General features: G+C 36.1%; 1 protein-coding gene across 18 annotated transcripts in view; it reads right to left on the reverse strand.

Moving 5' to 3' along the window:
* Positions 1-21,161, reverse strand: part of DMD (dystrophin) — a 1,341,705-nt gene that overhangs the window by 164,390 nt on the left and 1,156,154 nt on the right. For all 18 annotated transcript variants that reach the window (XM_075430270.1, XM_075430262.1, XM_075430225.1 and 15 more), the window contains one exon: positions 3,410-3,556. In XM_075430270.1, coding sequence (XP_075286385.1) covers positions 3,410-3,556 — 147 coding nt within the window. The remainder of the gene's footprint in view (positions 1-3,409; positions 3,557-21,161) is intronic.

Here is a 21,161-nt window from a genome sequence, read left to right on the forward strand (position 1 = left end):
AATATAAATAAAGTTCTGGAAAGATTCTGCAGCAAAATTTGATACTATTCACTAATAGTACTAATCTCACTGTTCAAGCATTGTGCGATACTGCAAATAACTGAATGCGGTTGGCCTTATTCTTGTGTTAGTAAAATGAATATAATGTTAAATCTGTGTAAGATTTGGCTTAAAATGATACATTTCCTCCTCTGATCTTATGAAAGTTCCAGTGTCAATAAAGCAACAAACACGACATCATTTCATCCTCTACACAACGCTCTGCAACTTTCTCATAACACTAGAATTCACTATTATTTCAGATCTGATAAACCTTATGTCCTGATGTACTTTTCCCACACTTCAACAAGAATGGGTATGTTTCTGGCAAGCAATAGCACAGAAGCCTCTGTTTTATGGTTTTCCTGCAGAGATATTTTCTAGGAAATGGGATACATGGGTAAGAAGTATTTTCCCCATTAGGAATATGGCAAGGAGAGAGAGAGAGATACAAATTTTGACAGGAGAAAAATGGCAAGTAAACTAAGGAGCATTGTAGCTGGGAAAAAGGGAAACAACAAAAAAAATCATAGAAAAAAGAGACGTAAGATGGGGAAAGGCAGAGAAGAGTAGGAACACAGAAAGAAAAAAGAATTAATAGAATGCAAAGAGAAAATATGGGTAGTATTAAAGAAAGACACATGAAAATACATAGAAGGCTGAAATTGATAGGAAAAATGATGAGAAGACTAAAGTATTAAGGAGGTATTTCATGTGACATTAGTACAAGAAAGGCATTTAGTTAAAAAAAAAACAACAAGAAGAATGAAAAAAATCCTAGCAGTCAAAAGGAAAACCAGAAGCCAACAGTAGGAACCTATGTTGGAAGTAGAATGGTTTTGCATGAAACAAAAATTATTCTTATTGTTGCTTTTCCTATTGCATGGCCAAATTGTCCGTTCTCTATATGTAGTAGCACACCTAACTGGAGTGCTGGTCATACAAAAGCAAGTCTAACCCTAACACGGAACAATGTGTAATACTTTAAAATGAGCCACTTGGGTGTGAGTGTCAATGTCCAGAAGAATTCATATGTAGGACAGTTGGACTAGATGACCGTGGTAGGCCCCTTCCAACTGAATTACTCTACGCTATGCTATTCCATTCTATGCTAACAAAAATGAGCTCTGCCTCCCAATATGTCTCAAACTCTGCTCCCTTTTAACTAGAAAAATTAAATTAGAGGACGTGCTTTTCTTCTTCCAAGGGGTCACATCTTGGCCTTTTGTACATGATAATCCTTCCTAGTAACTTACGTCTTTTCCCCCCAGGATGCGTTTAAAAATCTACTGGAGTGTTTTCACCTTGCTCTCCAGATCTTCCAGATGACATTTAGGTAAATATGAAAAAAGACAGTAAACCATAATATCCTAATTAACTATCTGTTCTATCAGCTCTAACATCTCACTCTGACATACTGTTGTCAAGTATCTATCTTCATAGAAGATGAAACGCTTTGTTTTCCAAGTACTCTGGATTTGATACATCGAGACAATAATTTACAGTGAAAAGTGAATTGCTCACAACACTTCTGCACTCTGTGGGAAAAAATCATATTATCTTTGAAATGTGTGTAAACAGGTGATTTGCTCTATGCATTTTTAAATGGTCTACAATGTCAAGTTGGCCCTCTGTCTAGTGCTTTCTTGAATGATAACAACAAAACTTTTATCTCTGGCTTTCTCTCAGATGTGTTTGATTTTTTTATATCCTAGATGCATTCACTCTGAAAAATCTTCCTGCTTGCCCATGTTTCCTGCTGAAGTAATGAAATATATTTCAGTAAACCACTGGAACTTAGTTAACTATTTTATTAGTGAAATAAGGTATTTTTCAGTGAATCATAGAAAATTTGTTAACTCAATCAGTCATTGTTTTTAAGAAAATGAAACAGATGTGATTTTTCTCATACATGGGATAAACATTTTGGGAACACTCATCTTGTTTTCCAGATTTCTGTTGATCTGCTTTAATAATATTAACCTGAACTCTATCCTGAGGATCTGGGAAAAAGTGGATACTAATGACTAAAGATCTTGGACTAATGATCTTTTACTTAAACTAGCACTCTCACTGCAAACTGTTGATTTAGGCAAATGGGAAAAAAAAATCCTGTTAAAAGTTGCATGAACTGCTGATAAACTGAAGATGTCACAGAGCTGTGAGATTTCTTTTGGAGAAGCAATAACCTCTTACTGACTATTAGAGTTGACAGCACTGTGATCTTTTATCTGTACGTAGGACAAGAGGGAATTGGTTCATTATTCTCCATTGCTCATGTTTTCACAATGAAGGCAAAACTCTTTATTAACCTCCATACTTCTACATTTTTGCAATATATGGATGACACAATTTCAAAATGTGAAACTGTGATGTAGGAAAAAATAAAATAGTGAGTAAAATCCAGCATTTATTGAAGTTCATTTAATTGCATTTACCTTCATTTAATCACAACATTACTCTCCTGCTGTGAGACCTACATCGCCATATACCATTGCACGCATGCTTACATATGCTCTCTCCTGCATACTGTTCCTAAAATTCGAAGCTAAGATACAGTGCATTTTGGAAAAAGTATACATATTTCAAGTCTTTACCACAAGATACTACAAAATAATCTGAAATTTAAGTGATATATATGTAAACAAAAAACCCCAAAGAATTTGTATATTTTTCAGTATTTATAACTTATAGTTGATGTTCACCTTAATTTCATAATATATCTTCATATTTTTCCTGCATTAGAGATCATTTTATATAAATCCCTTTCTGAACAGCTTTACTTGCACTATCGAGTCCTGCTAAGTACCTGAATGCATGTAATGCCCTGTAATTTTATAATTGCTTCTACAGGTGTGACTTTAAAGGTTCCACTGCACAGAGTTATTAATCTGCCTACGAGAAATTTGTTTAAACTGCTGCTCCTGACAATTATTTAAAAATAGGAAAAGGAATGAAGCAGCAGAAGTAAACTGTCTTGTGTGAATCTTCCATATACACTAGAAAAATATCTGTAAAACATGGATAAGCCAGTTAAAAGACATGATCACATGATGTATTTGTCAGCAAGAATTGCTGAATACTAATATTAAAAGGTAAATAAACTATTACGTGTTTTAACCATATAAGAACTTTAATCTTGTGAAAAATTTGGTTACCTGATTTCTACTTGATAAGGTATTCGGAAGTATATGAAAATACAGCCTCAGCTTTAACTCCCATTTTCTCATAAAGACACCATTACCAAAAGCCTTCTTCCTCTTCCATCGCTTAATACCCTTTGGACTTATTCCACAGGGAATAAACAAGCACACAGAAATGAAAGATATTTACTTAAATGCAGCATAAAGAAAAATGATAGGAAATGTACCTGTAGCACCTTCCACCTTGTGTTCAGGTCTTCCACACAGCTGAGATTGTACTGGGAGAGTTGAATATCAGAGGGAGTGAACCGGTGAGCGAGCTCATTGACTTGATGCACCTTTTCTTTAAGGGGTACAATTTCTGCTCGATAAACCTGTGTGAATTAAACATAAATCAAGAACATAAATAAAGATAAGCACTAACTTCAAAAACTATTGGCTCTGCTACCAGCTGATCAGCAACGTAAAGGTATTCGACGTTAAGCTGAAAGGAAGGAGTGTACAAGTCATGATACAGGTAACAGTCTTTTTACGTAACTTCATATGGACTTTAGGTCTCAAGGACAAGGCCTAGTATTTCAGAAGGTGATATAAAGTTAGAGCCTTCATAATAATTTTTGGCCAGTTAAGCAAAATCTCTAACCAGCACACCCACTGGAATGTGCACAGCAGAGCACGCTTCTCTGCCACCTCATCCTTTACGTGTGGGTAGCACATGTTCCGCGGGGTGGACAGGAATGGCAAGTGCTGTTTAACGCATGGAAACAGAGGAAGACTGCTGTTCTCAAATACAATGAACGAAAAAAGAGAAGCAACGATAAAACTGTTACAGAGGCCAAAAATATTACACTAAGGCCATGATCTTACCCTCGGTATCCTGTGTATTGCAAAGAAAAGGTTAGGAATGGGAAGTCCAAAAAAAAACCCAACCAAAAAACCTTTTTGCTATGAATCTCAAACTGGCCTTCATGACTCATATTTCAGAAATCATATCATAATGTATCTTGTAACATAACCTTTAAAATGGTGCAGAAGGGCAGTCTAGCTAATCATTTCAGTAAGGTATGTGAAAACCAAAAGCTGCTAGTTACAAGTTTCTTGATTTAAGAAACAATAACCTGATGATAATGCTTCCATGATACATATGAGTAAATTCAAAGAAACTCGGGGCAACATGACTCTGTCAAAGAGAGGAATCTCCATGCAGATCTTCCACTGTTCCATATCTATCTTTTCTAAGGAGGCATTTATGAATCTTTAACATGATAAAATATGTCAAAATGTAACAACAAGCCATTTCTAAGGGACAAGCTCTGTAATTTTCAGGAGCACTTTTGATTGCCATATAATATCTGCACACAAAGGCAAAATAATTTACTTGCTATATTAGCCTTGCTTTCTAGCTCCTTTCTTTAAGTATTTTTAATACAGACCACATGTGGTCTGCATCTCATTTTAGACCATCAAATAACGTGGAATTATTGCCTAGTAATCATTTCATCAACATGTGATGCAACAAAGGTCAAAAAAAGCCCATTCAGTACCTCAGTGAACCTTAAGAGTAAATAGTATGAAGATATTCATAGACATTAGAATGCCACGAACTGCACTAAAGGTAAACATCATTGAGAAATTCTTCCTCAAATGTCTTTCAAAACCAGACTTGATTTCCATTAATAATGTTAAATTACCCTACAACATAAGGTGTTAGACTGACTAAAGTGGCATTTGTGTATCGTGAATGACTCTTAACGATAAATCTGTAAAATACACAATCAGAAGCGATGTGCATTTTCTAAAGGAAAGCACAGAGAACAATGCAAGTGTCATGATGTGAGAGAAGAGGCATACATCAAGTTCATGACGTAACAGCTGACTTCTCCATTTCACCAGTTTTGTGACACTGGAACACAACTGATTTTACTGGAGAGAATACTGATTTACAGTGCAGTGCAGAGCAAGGTCTGTGATACAAAGAAAAGGAAAAGAGCTTGCAGGGTTGGTTTTATCCTGTGGAGCTATACATGTGCTTAACCTGATCATTTTAGTTAGCAATCGAGTTTAGAGAACAAACAATGTTTAAAAATAGACATCTGTTCTTGTAAGGTAAAGGCCTCAAAGGTAGAAGAAATATATATACTGTTGTGAGAACACTTCACTGGCAAATAATTATTTTACTGCTTTTTTTCTATGATCTGTTAGTTCAGTGGCCCAAGGTCCTCAGCCATGACTCTGTAGCTTATACTTGGGATAGTCAACTCGGTTCCTGCAGTGTTGCTTGGTTTCCAAGATGAGAGAACACCTCTCAGCTAGTGTTACCAATGCCCAGGTTGTATATAAATATAAATATACATGTGTGTATTTATATAATATAAAATAAATATAATATATAACAAAATTTAAAATTATATATAATATCTATAAAACATTAAAAACCACTGATAGAATAAATGCAGATCAACGGATGCAAAGATCAGTTCCCACACTATAGTGCACTTTAATGCAGTTCCTGTATTAAAACAAGTTAATCTTCTATTAATTTGTATGGCAATGGGATCAGGTTTTGATTGAAAATGTCATTGCTTAGGCAAAGCACACAGGCCTAAGCTTATAAACAACTTGTTTTTAAACATATACTTAAGTATGTGGTTGATTTCAGATCAATTATTTGCATCTGCAATGTTAACTTCAAAATACTGGTCTGCTTGAAGACTGACATACAATCATTATACATTAATTAAGGTGAAATAAAAGATCCTTCACAATTCGTCAACATGTTTTTTGACTGTAAGTTATTTTTCACAGCAGAAAGGCTAGTACACAGAAGCAAGTCACAAGAAAAGAAATCAAGTTGCAGAAATACATATGGAAGTAAAAAAAAAACCCTTATCTTCTGTCCCCCCTTCAACTGATGTCTTTATTGCTTTTTCTGCTGCAAGAATACTGATTTTTGCAGAATTATGCTAATTTTCTGATGTACAATATACAACAGTTTTTTCACCATCTTTAAATTTGATATTCTGTATTCTATTATTACTAAGCCTGAATTCTTACTAGCATTTTTATTAGTTAGACAAATCAAAACATAAGAAACAGAAACAACAAAAAAAGAATGATAGTCAATAGACAGCTATTTAATTAATGCCAGTAAGCTTACAATTAAAAACTGTAGACAGAAAAGAAAAAATTACCCATAGGAAGATTTGACATACGACACTGTAAAAAGGTTCAACGATGATAAGGCTGTGCTAAGCAACAGTTTATCAGAGACAACCAGTCCACCAGCCAATATACCTGAGTCTAGGGCTAGGTTTTTGTTTTAGAGTAGGTGAAATTCAATGCAAGTCCTTCTTTTTTTCAATAAGTGTTCAAACAAGCTTAATTAATAGTAATAATTTTTATATCTTCTACAGTACTCATCTGTAGAAGCAGAAATTTAGAATTTCTACTGGATTGTGATTTTCATCAGTATGATTGAAGTGTTTTAAAGAAATATTTATACTTTCAATAATCAGTTTACCATAGTATAAGACTGATTCATTTTTCTATTGGATTTTTTTCTGCATAAAAATACTATAATATCACAGGTTTATATCAGAAAAAGTTAGAGAACTATATTGATACTAATTTAAAAACAAATATACATGGTGAATAGTGTGCCACTACCACAAGGAGACCTATCTGAACCAATTAAATTGGTCAGGATGTAAATGTCTTCTCGGTGTGAACAACAATAGGAGAAACAGCCCCAAATTGTCTTCATTATAACTGTCCTTACAGAGGAAAGAATTTCAATGATATGTGATACTGTAGGTGGTAGATTGGATTTTAAATGCTCCGTACAGTCCTGCTAGAAAATATTTCAAAATTCCTTGGAAAATTAGCAAGAACTCTAGAAGACACATACCACAGACACGCTAACCAGCCAAATACTGAAAGTCTAGAACACACAGTGGCCATAATCAGTCAGATGAAAAGCTCGCCTCACCCAGTCCCTTGTCTGATAGTAGTTGACACAAATGCTTAGGGAAGAAGGTGAGGGAAAGCATCAGCTTCCCTGCTCCTGGCTGTACTCTTTCAGCTCAGCAATTCGAGTCTCAGAGATTCTGGAGCCAGAAGTTGTATTTCTATGTCAATCAGATCTTGACGGATTCACCTTCCATGAAAAAATCTACTTCATTTTTGAACTAACATAGGCTTTTACCATCCAAAATATTCTATGGTAAACTCAGTATTTAGGTTGAAGAACCATCTGTTTTTTGCTTTTTTTAAAGCTGTCACTTGAGACCCATTTGAGGCTGTCCCTAACTCTTAGCTCGTGAGAGGCGGTGATCAACCACTGCTAATGGACTTTCTTTGTGCTGTTGCAGATTTTACAAACCCTCCATCATATCTTCTCCTTCTTCCATGTTTAAGATAAAAACACTGAGATATATTTGATTAAATGAGGATATCTATAAGGTATTTAGACCTGAGCAAGTGTACCACATGGTCCTTTATATTCAATAGCTAATCAAAACCAGGAGTTGAACATAATGTGAGGTTTTACCACAGGATGGCATGAATCATTCAGATTCATAAAATAGAATCATAGAATCATAGAAAGTTTTGGATCGGAAGGGACCCCTAGAGGTCATCTAGTCCAACCCCCCTGCAGTGAGCAGGGACACCGCTAACCAGATCAGGTTGCTCAGAGCCCTGTCCAACCTGGTCTTGAATGTTTCCAGGGATGGGGCCTCCACTACCTCTCTGGGCAACCCGTTCCAGCGATTCACCACTCTCATTGTAAAGAATTTCTTCCTTATATCCAGCCTATTCATAACAACTGAACTGAGCAGATTTTCATTGGCTATACTGGGAGCCTAGGCAGCTAGCTCACATGCAGACAGCTAGCTGGCAGTTGTGAAATTACAGAAGACAAACCCCACTCCTACTCCATTTATTCTGCCCTTGTTTAGGGGCTTTCCATACCTTTTACCTAATCTGCTATAATGTTTTTTTAGATTTAGGATCCAAAACATTGCCTACAATATACATGATATGGGTAGACCAGGGACTTACACCATGGCATCATGATATTTTCTGCTTTTTCAGTTATTCCTAGCATTTCATTTGGCTTTCTGAACAGTCCTGAGTGTTGATGTGGTATTTTCAGAGGACTGTCTGTTATGATTCAAAGATCTCTTTCATGAGTGCTAAAGGAGTGTTTAAAAGGGCTAAAGGAGAGCTCATTACTGTGCACATAAAGTTGGGATAGCTTTTTCCACATGCTTTGCTTGAGATTTATTAGCACTTTATTTCACCCGCCATCACCTTGCTGCCAGTCAGTACTGTAAGGTTTTTCTATAGCTGTTTGCTATCTGTCTGCATTTTAAGTACTTTGAATAGGTTTGTGTCATCATCAAAATGTGCCACTGCATTATTAATTTTCCTTTCCAGATCATTTATGTACATGCTGGACAGAGTAGAATTTCTGGAGCACAATCATCTCCCTCTTTGGGAACACTGACCTCTGCCTTTTGTTTTCCATTTTTTTCAGGAAATAACCAGATAAATGGTTATTTATCCACATGAAGACCTTATCTGCTATCCCATTGGAACATAGTTTCTTTGCTGAAAGACCTTCTTAAAGTCCTTTTGGAGCGCCAAATAGTCTGTACTCCCTCATTAATATGCTCATGTTTCCTTCAATGAGATGTAAGGCATGCCTGCTTGCACAAAAGTTATGTTGTCTCTTCTACAGTATAGGCTTCCCCAGATTTCCTAGTCTGTAGGTCCATAGGCCTGACTAGATGCACCACTTTTTTGTCCTTCCATTCCTCATAAACAACTAATTTTACACAAGAAAATATTGCTAATAGTTACAGCTGTTTTATACTCCCGTTAGAACACTTGACCAAATAGCCATCTGGTTCTGGTGATTTGGTGATCTCAACCATGACAATTTGTTCTATGTATTTTTGCTTCAAATAGCTCTCTCTATTCTTTTCTTCAGCCACCCCAACTTTCTAGGTCTTATAACAGCCCGTTTTGATGTTACGGATTAGTTCTCAGCTTCCATTGTAGTGTCTCCATGCTGTCTTCACACATTTTGCCCCTTTGGTTCCTTTTCAGCAGGCTTCCTCATTTGTGTGTAGCTTCCTCTCTGAAAACTGAACATTGTTGTGGCGGACTTTTTGGGTTATTTTTTGTCCCTGCAGAGACGCTGACCTTTAGTTCATGATGATCCCTATTATGATAGCAATGTTTTGAAATCACACAGCTCAGTACCAAGCCAAATCTCTTCCTTACAGGTTTTCCATTTGGTATTTCCTAAAATTACATATTTTCTATTTAGGCCTGGAACTTCAAATCCAGAAGGATTTCACTCTAGTGTCTGTAGTGGCAGACTGATTTCTCACATATTTTAGAATATGCAGGATAAGACCCCCAAATTATTTGCAGGTCCTTTTCTGCATATTTTGCATTAATTTTGCTTGTGCTTTGGGTATCCTGTTCCAAAGTAGTAAAAGCCAACATGTAGCCCTCACCTCTTTCCAGAATACCAACGCTATGAATGAAAATTTGATGATTTGTTTAAATGTGATTAGGGTTTTTTTAAGATGTTCTTCCACATTTCACAGCTATTTTTTTCCCTTTCTTGCTTTTATTTAGTGATCCCTAAAATATAGAAGAGCACTGACTTCCTCTTTGGAAGGCTGCCCAATGTTCAGGGAAGAGCTAAAGTAAAAACATCTAGGTCTTTACATATAAAGATCCACCAAAGGGAGATGGCTGTTGTCAGTGTCATGAAAAGGTTTTTGTTTTTCTTTTTAGGGTCCATAAAGGAGTTCCATGAAATCTAAAAGGATATTCATGAATCATTCGAGTGGAAGAGTAAATAAATAGTAAACAAGCTTATTTCAATAACAATAGAGATAATATATACTTTGCTAGCTTCAGGGAGTTTCCATCACAAAATTCATAACTGAAAATTCAGGAATGAACATTGACTCTGCATTGCACATTTTTCCGTTTCTTAACCACTGTCTCCCTCAATCAGACGTGCAACAGCTCGCTAAAAGTCAAACACAGATTTCAGGAATCCAACCAAAATGAAATCAAGTGCATGTAACTTCTGGCCCACCGGAGCTAATGGAATTGTGTGACTAAATCCCACTATGCCACTTCTAAAATACACCCTTGAAGAGGAAGTGCATTCTCAGAACTGTACTTGTTCCTCATGCACGGAGAAAAATTAAAATACAGGCTGGCTTTTATTTATTGTTTGCTACTGTAAAATGTCAGTGGGTCATTAAAATTGCTTTTTACTCTTACTGTGTTTATTCCTACTGATCCCAACATCTACAGTACATGTTTAGATGTAGTCCAGAATAGACAACCTCAATGCCTTGTCAGAGCAAACAACAATTATGCAGCTGTATTGAGAGCAAGAAATCATTATTCTTAGCATTCACTACACTGATAAAATAACAGCATGCACATATGAAGTCATATGTTCTTATACACACCTCAGTAATACTGAGACTGAGTTTAGTTGTACTTGTCTTAAAAAATGTATTAAATAAATAGATACCATCTAATAATTACTTATTAGCAATTGTTACACTATTGTTCAATCCCAAAGTTAAAACAAGTAATTGGGCTTTTCAATTACGATTTAAAATACAAGTCATTATTCCTATTGTCTCCTACTTATCTGAAACATTTCTGCAGTGAAAAATAGCTTGGGAGCAGATTAACTTTTTGTGTTACTTTTGTCCTTTTTGTAGCCTTAACAACACTTGGACTTAGGGTTGCGAGTTTAGAAAAATCTCTGTAAGACCATGTATAAACAATTATGCTACAACTATAGTGTCATATTGTTTTCCAATTATATTTTCCTCATCCTGAAGACATTAGCAAAGATCAAGACTCATTAACATTTCCCATACTTGTGGAAGGAGCAGCCATGAATCTCAGCAGTACATATACTGTAAAACCTTTCTGTTGTTGGAAAGAGATGAAAGGTGACGAAAGTTCATTTTACCAATGCAGCAAATACTTTAAATGCTCAATGCTGCCTTCTGGAAACGAGTCTCTGTCTTTTTGGTTATGGATTAAACAGGCACAGATGCCTGTCTAAGATGTTAAAGGTAATTTGGTATAATCTCTACTTTTTCTTCTTGGATTTTATGAACTGGGAATTGTAGCATCACTAGGCTTTGATTTGAACACTGTGCAGGTTTGCTTTGAGCACAACATGGGAAATCAAAATTGATCCCAAAGCTAGTTTCTCCCAGAGATAGTAAATTCGAGAGTTCAGTAGATAGCATCCTCTTTCACTAAAGTTCATTTTTTACAAGCCTCAATCCAAGGAATTTAAAACATTTTATATTATCCTTTCAAAAAGGGAGGAAAAGAACCCAAATAAAAATAATAATAATAATTTGAAAATCATTACAAGCCTTCTGTAGTTTTCCAGCAATTGTATTCACTACTTAGGCAGGTCTCATCTACACTTTATATAGGGCTAAACATTGTAGCAACTATATTTAGAAAACAAATGTTTTGCACTTCCTAATAAACATTTTAAGACCATGCAGGCTTGGACATCTATGAAAACTGAAGGCTAGAACACAAATTTCTTACTGTTATTAGTGATTAAATGCATGAGTTTCTACATAATTTTTGTATGTCCACTTATGAAAATCATTGCAAAGTCATTCACTGAAGAATTGTTTTCACCTTCACAAAACTCTAAATTGTCCTGAAAAATATGCTGTAAAAATGAAAAAAAAAAAAAAAAAGAAAAAAAAAAAAAGGATTCTTAGTAGAAAAGACTAATGAGTAATTAGCTGGTTTGCCACCAAGATCCTATTTTTGTGGGCGGGTAATATGGCTTTATTCTATTGACAATTTTGTAGACAGACTATAGCCTAAGAAGATTTAATCAGTTATTATACCATGCCATTTCATTTGAACATCCTAGTAACTCAATTATCTCTAAAAGGAAATGACAAATCAAGTACCAGACCAGGAACTCCTAAAAATAGAGTTAACAGTGCTATTGCAGAAACACAGAATCACAGAATAACTGAAGTTAGAAGGCACCTCTTGAGACCACCTAACCCATCCCTGTGCTCAGAGAAGGGCTGGTGAGAAGCAGGTTGCCCAGGACCACGTCAGGTCAAGCTTTGAGTATCTCCAAGGATGGAGACTCCACTGCCTCTCTGAGCAACACGTGCCAGTGTTTGAGCACCCACAGGTGTCTGTTTGTATTCAGACGGAATTTCACATTTTCTTAATTTGTGCCCACTGCGTCTTGTTCTGTCAGTGGACAGTACTGAGAACTGTTCGGCTTCATCTTCTTAATTCCCTCCCATCAGGTATTTGTACACATTGATAAGATCCTGAGTCGCCTTTTCTCAAGGCTGAGCATTCCCAGTTCTCTCAGCCTCTCCTCATAGGAAAGATGCTTCAGTCCTGTAACCATATTTGTGGCCTTGCAGTGGACTTGCTTCAGTTAAGTCTTGTACAGGAGAGCCCAGAGCCGGACCCAGCACTCCAGAGGCTGAGGAGAGAGGCCAGATTACCTCCCTCAACCTGCTGGCAGTGCTCTGCCTAATGCGCCCCAGTATGTGGTTGGCCTTCTTTGCCATGAGGGTGTATTTCTGGCTTACGGTCAGCTTTTTGTCTGCCGGGACTCCAAGACCCTTCTCTACAGAGCTGCTTTCTGGCTGACTGTTCCCTAGTGTGTACTGCTGCCTGGGGTTATTTCTCCCAGGACACAGGACTTGGCATTTCTCCTTTGTTGAACTTCATGAGATTCCTCTCAAGTGTAATTCTCCATGCTGTCAAGGTCCTTCTGAATGGCAGCACAACCGTCTGATGTATTGGTTGTTCCTTCCACTTCTGTATCATCTATGCACTTACAGAGGGTTCGCTGCATCCTAGGGTCCAGTTCATTAATGCAAATATTCAATGATATTGACCCATTATTGACCACAGTGATACCCCACTAGTGACTTGCCTCCAATGGAACTTCCTTGTCCTTCGTGTGCCTGGGGATGGTTTCAAGGATTAGCTGCTCAATCACCTTCCTATGGACTTAGGTGAGGCTGACTGACTTGTAATTCCCTTAGTCCTCCTTCCTGCCCTTCTTGAAGATGATAGTGACACTTGCTCTCTTCCAGAATTCAAGAACCTCTCCCAGTTGCCATGACCCTTTGAAGACAATTGAGAGTGGCCTTGCAGTAACATCTGCCAACCCATTTAGCACTCATGGCTGCATCCCATCAGGACTTATGTATGTCCAGAATTATGAGCATGACAAATCCATCCCTTTATATGTTCCACCATGGATGTTTCTGACACTTAATATGAAATCGATTTCAAGAAAAGGCCAACTGTGCCTACAAAGAAAATCTGCCTGCCTGGTCTGTGAGTAGCACTTACACAGGGCAGTAGCCTCATGCCAGCCTGGCATTTTCTTGAAGAATTCCCTTGTATAGCAGAGTCTCACGCTAGCAGAGGTCTATGTGAAACTTCAATTCTCATAACCAGTGAAAGAGGCAGAAAAGAACATCTGGCACCACGAGGAAAATATGACACAGCTTAGGGGGAAAAGCTCTCCTGTATGAGATAAATTTGTATTGTGGGTTTTTTTCATACCAGCAGCACCTGCATTTAAATCAAAGCAGGATCCATTTGCACAGTAAGGTGGGCGGCTGTCCTACACCTGGACTGCAGCAGGTTCCCAGTGCTGACGTTTCTCTGTCTCAGCTCCCTTCATGTCCAAGTGGAGAAGTATTCATGGGACAGAGCATATCTTCAGGTTCTATACTTATAACGCTACAAGGTGGAACAAACTGACACATTCTATGCAGGACAGTTTAACAGTCTCCATCTTTTTCGTTCAAAATGAGTCTTTTTCTTCTCTGATGGGTTTAGTGTATTCTGATTCAAATTTCAGTGAAACCCGGGATTGTCACCTGCTAGCTCAATATGCTACACTTAGCTTCCTTTTAGACTCACACGGTATTTTTATTTGATTCTAGTGCTCCTGGGGACGGGCAGTGTTGAAACAAAATGGATTTTAGGTGATTTGATTTTCCATCCTATATATTTTTATAAACTCAGAAATGAACAAGTAAGAATGCACTAGAGCAGAATATAAATCCTCTTCTGGGATAAAAATAGTTCCAACAGAAGACATCACGGGAGAGAGAAAACCAAAAACGCCCTTTACAACCTATCCCATTCTGAATTCTGTATTTCTGAATCTGATAAAACATTAAATTTTTCAAAAGTTATTTCCTGTAATTGGGAAGACTAAGTCAGTATTTCCTTAAAAATAAGGACATTAAAATTTGAATAGAACTTATGAAAATTACATAATGCCAGGTCTTAAGTTTCTTATTTTCTGGAGTTTCAAGTGAAAAAGCTATGACTTGTAGCAATGCTATATCTAGAAATATTTTTTCTTAATTATTAGGATGTCTAATTTAATAAACTGAAGCACACTAATAAATAGATGCAGATATCCTGAAACACATATCACTTTGTTACTATGAATTCTTGATATCTTATTTTGAAATCAACAGCTGATATGAAGTTCTTTGATCCCTGAACAGATACAATCTATGCTACTACCTTGCCATTTATTCCAAAATTGTGTTCTCCTCTATGGAGAGGGAAAAGTAAATGAGCAAATTTAGCCTGTAATTCACTTTGCTAGAACAACTATAACCATGACATAGCAAAGCCCGTCACTGCTAAAGTGTTCAAAAACAGTTCTGCACCAAATTTTCCACACAATCAAAGTTAGTTACTGAATTACTTTGCAACCAAGGAGACAATCTGGCAATCAAGAAATGAAATGACTGAGAACTGTAAGTAACTTCAAGCATTTCAAAGTGTAATCTGAAAGTCTAACACACACTACATGAAGGACATAGAAAATCTTAAGGAATTTTTATGAACTATGGTTTCATCCAGCGTTTTTAAATCTAAAAGCATTTGAAAATATATATATGCTCAAGTCGTGGAGTCTCAGTCAAACTGGGTTTTAAACCACTAATAACACATTATCCATCTCCATTAGTCAACTAGTGAACATTATATATTAGACATTTACAAACATAAATGGTTGAATAACCCGTGTTCCTTACCAAAAGCTCTTTCAGGTAATACTCACAGGAGTTCTCCTTGCCCTCAGAAAAGAGTGACTACAAAGTAAATCTGTGCTGTGTGGTAAGGCAGCATGGTATTTTAAAGGCAAATGTAGTATTTCACTGACAAAAAAAGAAAGTGGTTTAAACAAGAACGATTGCAACAGCTGTATCATGATGTTACAAACCACCTCAAGCTTCCAGACATCAGCAGGCAGACCCTGAAGCTCAGGAGGAAAAATATGGATTCCTCACATGGCCATACAAAAGCATAGCTTAGACAGTTCTAAAACACAGATTGTATTCTGACACTCTACCAACATTAAAACAATTCAGACAAGAAGCTTCAAAAACTTCTCCTATCTATTCTAACAAAAAGTGTATACAGATCTTTATTTCAATTTAAAAATAAATCTTCATTTTCTCCTCTCCCCAAAATGAAAGATCATGTTTACTTACAATATGCCAACATGTCTTTAAATTTACCAAGTAAATATTTAATAATGTTTAGCCTCGCAATGTTGATAATTACTACCTCTAGCAAGGGGAATGATGTTTTCATAGAGCTTAGGGCCAAAAGGAGTTATTACAGTCCATCCAGTCTCTAACCTCCTGAAAAATGCAGGTCAGATAGACTATTCAAATGTTTTGCTGAAAGCTCTGTTCTCCAATTCTTGAATTGATATTGTAATTCCCATCTTTACCTTTTCACCACCACTGTATAATGTGTGGGGATTGGGGGTGGATGAAACCCCAAGCCAAAATCTTGAGGTGGAAATTCCTGGACTTCTTACATCTAATAAGAACATCCTTCAACTGTGTCAGACAAGGGAATTCAGTTCTAACAGTAGATTTTAGTAGAATGTAAGTGAGAAGAATTTACTTTTTAAGACAATTTAGGATGAAAGGATACTAAAACGAAAGGCTGAAAAGGAGCCAGTTAAATAAAATTCGAAAAATGAAACAGGTCTAGGGTTTTTATAGCAGCACCAGACGCAGGCTGGGAAATCGGGTCAGGAGCAGTGCCCACCTTCCCAGGGATTCAGGCTGAAACCCGTCCGGGTGGCAGGCTGCCCTGCCATGTCCTGAGCGAGAGGAGGCTGCGGCTCTGGGAAATGAGCAGCTGTGGCTCCTGTTGAAACCGATGAAAACTTTCATTCTTAATCCCCTGGATAATTGAACCCAACTGAAATAAAACAATTTGCAGGTAAAAGCTAAAGAGAATAAAAATAATTTGAGCGGCATTGCTTTCTGGACAAATTAGTTTCACTGATTCAATTGCCCTATTTGTAAATTGGGGATAATACTACTCCTGCTGCAGTCTCAGGAAGAAGCTGAGCAGATTAACTCATACGATCGGGAACATGAGAAACACTATAAAAGTGCTAAGTAGAAATTACAAGGTTTTATTATGGGTTAACCCTGGACACAAAAAATGAAATAAAACCCTATTAGGCTTCAAATATATAAAGACTAAAATGAGAAAAGTGTAGCGCAATGGGTCACTGATAGAACATCCCAGGCAATTTAACATTCATTGCACTGCCTGCTTCAAGCAGTCCCTAAATAATCACTGTGTACCAGCATATGAGCTTGATAAATCAATTTTATTTTGCTCATTGATTTACCCATGTAGTAGTAACACTATCACTACAGCATCTGCACACTTGACAGCTACAACACCAAAATACATTCCCAGGAACAGGAGAGTCAATGTTTTAAGAAAAGATTTCATTAAAAACATAATAATGGCAGACTTCTCTACATGGTAAAAATTGCCTCCACACAGAAAGCAGACAACATTGAAATTAATTTCTAAAACTCCTTCTCCCTTTTCCCTCTTCTTGTGTGTCACTGAACATACATGTCTCTGGTTATATATTCACTTCTGGTTGTCCTCTTGCTTTATGTCGAAATGTTCAAAATGTTTCAATAGCAAACTGTATACAGCTGATCAGATTTCTGTTATAAATACTCCTTTGATATACTTTTTCTCACTTTACCCACCCACCTCCCTGAGCCTCAGTGACTTAGGAAAGCCTGAATAAAATGGTCCCATGGTAAAAACAAAAGCATTGCTTGCATTGTATGTTTTTGTTTCCTTGGATAAATCTTCACATTTCCAGGTTATTGGAGAAATAGGAAATTTGAACAGAATCACAACATTTGAAGAGCATTTCTAATTTCAAGTCATGTCTAGGAATATTAATACTTGATCAACAGATCAGCATCTATATATGGTGTGCTTACATGGGAAACAAAATAAACAGCCACATTAAATGCTACAGTCCCTGCAATAACTATGTCACTTAGGTATTTAAACATTAAAGTTTAATTCTTCTTCTAAAAACTCAAGTCCCATTCTCATTTCTGATGAACTGATACAGAGCAATCGCTTAAAAATGTTCCGGTCTGACCTCATTTCTGAACTTCAGAAGCATAAAACGGCAGACAAGTCTTTATACATGTATTAGTCAGCTCTCTCAGCAGGCTATCAGAAACCAGGATCAGAGATTATCAATACTTAAAAAGTCAAATTTTGCCCGCATATGTGCATGTTGAGCTCCCACTGAAATCAGCAGGGTGATTTTATACAAGGAACAATTTGGCTCTAAATGAAATCTGTTGATCTAATAATAGCGTGTTCTACCAAACTGGGTTGGAGATAGAAAAGAATTCCACTTGCTACTGCTCACCTTTTTTTCTTCTATAGAGTTCAAGAATTTTTCTGCACTTACTGTCAGGGAAAAGTTAACAGTATTATTTAGTCCAAAGATCCTTGAAAGAGAAAATAGTTAATCTGTTCTATTATTAATTGTGTTAATGCAATTAACACAAATCTGGTGCAAATCAGGTGAAATCTCATGCAGCTCTTTCCCAGCTGCTGGTTCTTTCACAAAATGGTCTACAAGCCCACAAGTTAATTAAAGAATATTCAGTTTTTGTTTGTTCTTTGTTAGCAAAGCAACATTAATTTTTTCTATATCATCTCAGTTATGCTACTATTTCCCAATAAGTAGTATGATCAAGAGCAGTTTTAATTTTAAAAGATTACTCTAAGATTTCACTTCTCTGCGTGCTCATCATTTTCTTATTATCCCTATGCAAAAAAGATTTTGTGCTCTTCCCTTAAATAGGTAGCTTGATATAGACAAAAAATCTATGTAATCTAGTCTCCATAAAACATTCACTATATGTCAAGTGGTAGCATCTAAATGTGAGATCAGAAATGTGTAGCTTCTTGCAAAAGGAGTCAGCAGAAGGAATGATGGTTTGCTTCAGGTATTTAAAATGGGCTTAGGTATGGGCTATTGCCATGGTTATTGCCACATATTATGTTACATTATATTATGTTACATAGCAACAAAGTAAGGCAGATGAGACTTTTAGATTAAATTTATATCAGTTGCAAATACATGACTACTACATATTAAACAATGACTTGTGATTGTATTTCTTTTCCTGTGAGAAAATAATTAATTCATAAGCTGTTAAAATGAGATTAAGAGACCACAGGACACAACTGAGTAACTTTCATCCCCTACAAGCTAAGAAGCATAGCAGAACTAACCTTGACAGATACAACTACGTGATGAAGCACTCTGTGGTTTTTGACTCAATTTCGTATTCAAAACAAACCTTAGAAAATTAAACTTGCCTCCAATAGTGACAATCAAACAACCTTACTAAATTCTCTGTTGTATAAAACTACATTGAAAAAAAAAGTAAATACAATATACAAGGCTGTACAACTGATTAGGTAATGTAGTTAGCTAACTGTCTCTGATGTTTTACAACATCCTGAAAGCTGTCCTGTTAACAAATTCAACAAACTTGAACTATTGCTTTCATCATAGAAAACGCCACAAAGTTTTAAATTTACCAAACTATTCTATATAATCAGGACATCTGTAGGAAGTCAGTGTTCTAGTGAATTTAAATAATATTTTTTGTTATTTTATAATAAATTTTAATATGTTCTGATATATTTTACAGATGCTTTAATTTACATTAGCATTGAAACACTTGCTGAAGAGTTTTTGCTATTTTGTAAATTTTGTTTTTATTGACTGTAATTATATTTAAAACCTTCAAGTCATCTAGAATGCCACTGGATTATCTCCTCCTTTTATAGTATCTTTCTTAGAACAATCTCTAGTCTACAAATATTTCACACTGACAAAAACTTTTTGTAGAGATCATCTCTAGTTTTCTCAGGGATGATTTTTTGGGTTTTGGAAAGCTTGCAAATGAATTAGGAGGAAATGACTGTTCTTTATGAATTAGTTTTTAAAAATCACAGAGTCCAGCACAGAACTTACTAAGACACTTACTAAAGGAAATAGAACAATTTAATTCATATTGATTGTAGACTCTGGTGGTGACAGCTGGCTTCAAATTAAACTGAAAAAATATATATGCATTTCAAAGTAGTCTGAGGAGACATCATAAATAATTATTGCATGATTCTATCACAGAATGACATATGTATGAAATGGCAAATTTGAGCAGCATTTGTAACACTAATTACTTCAGTTGTAGTCTAAAGAAAAAAACATTAATACTTCTGTGTCCTGCACCGCAGGAAAATAGTTTCCTATTCAGCTGTCAACCAATGGATGCTGTCACCTTTTAATTGTACAAACAACTTAAAAATACTTAATCGAAACTTCATTCATATTCTAAAATTCTGTGTATGAAGTGCTTTAGTATTTTTGATGGTTTTACATCTAAGAATAATAGGGACTATAGCTAAAGTAGGGAGTAATGCTTGTAAATTGTCAATATACACCCTAGTCTACGAGTACTGAAACTGCTGAAACAATACTTTAGGGTCACCTACTTCTGTAGGCTTGCCTGCTGCAAACCCTGCTAAACAGAAATTTTCTCTTCAAATTTCTGCAACAGCAGTGAAACCAACCAGCGTTTCATATGGAAAAAAAAAAAGGGGTTTACACATGGTAGAAATTTGAAGCAAAAAACTGGTTGAGTTTGGAATAATGCAGGAAGATATGTAGGCAATGTGGAAAAATTACGTGTTGTCATGTGGAACGAAACTAAATTTGCTCAGAATACCAGGCAACTTAATTTACTTCCAAATAGTAGTAATTTGCTTTTAATATAAATTCAGACTCCACATTAAAAATAAATACTGCCCTTTGTTGTTGGCTTTCTTTTTTTTTTTTTAAGGAACATAGAGACAGTAAAGAAAGTGACTTAAAAAGAAATCAAAGGTCACTTTAAGTGTAAGTGTTATTTTACTTTACAGACTGGACTGCTTGCGCTCTGCTAGCATAACTTAATGCATAGCTTAATTTATGTTAGCAAAAAAATTAACAGGAGCATTGGCATTATATTACAAGCTGGCCACAATTTGCTTTAACATGGATCTAGTACTGCTATTCATATCTAGCCATTTGGAAATTCTGGTTATTCAATACATCTTCCAAGTGATTATTTCTTGCATAGTTTCTGTGGATCTATTTAAAACTGATCTCTTTATGTCCAGTATACATCTCCATTGCTAGAAGGGGATAAATGTGGACTATTGTCTTGTTTTTAGGTGTCATTCATTAATTCTCCTGTATGTGACCCCTACTAATATCTTACAAAAATCATTCTTTCTTCAGGAAGGATAAAAAATTGTCAATTACCTAAGCATTTAAAATAATTTTGGAAGAATTTAATTTTTTTTCTATGAATGAGAACAGGAACTAGAAATTCAACAACTTTTTTTGCTCTCAGATTTTCCATTGTAGGCAGCTGTCAGCACAGTTCCCTCATAATAACACTGTAAGGGTCCACTTTTCTGAAATACCTCTTTTCA

Source organism: Opisthocomus hoazin, chromosome 1 (genome assembly GCF_030867145.1).
Source record: "Opisthocomus hoazin isolate bOpiHoa1 chromosome 1, bOpiHoa1.hap1, whole genome shotgun sequence".
Taxonomy (NCBI): Eukaryota; Metazoa; Chordata; class Aves; order Opisthocomiformes; family Opisthocomidae; genus Opisthocomus; species Opisthocomus hoazin.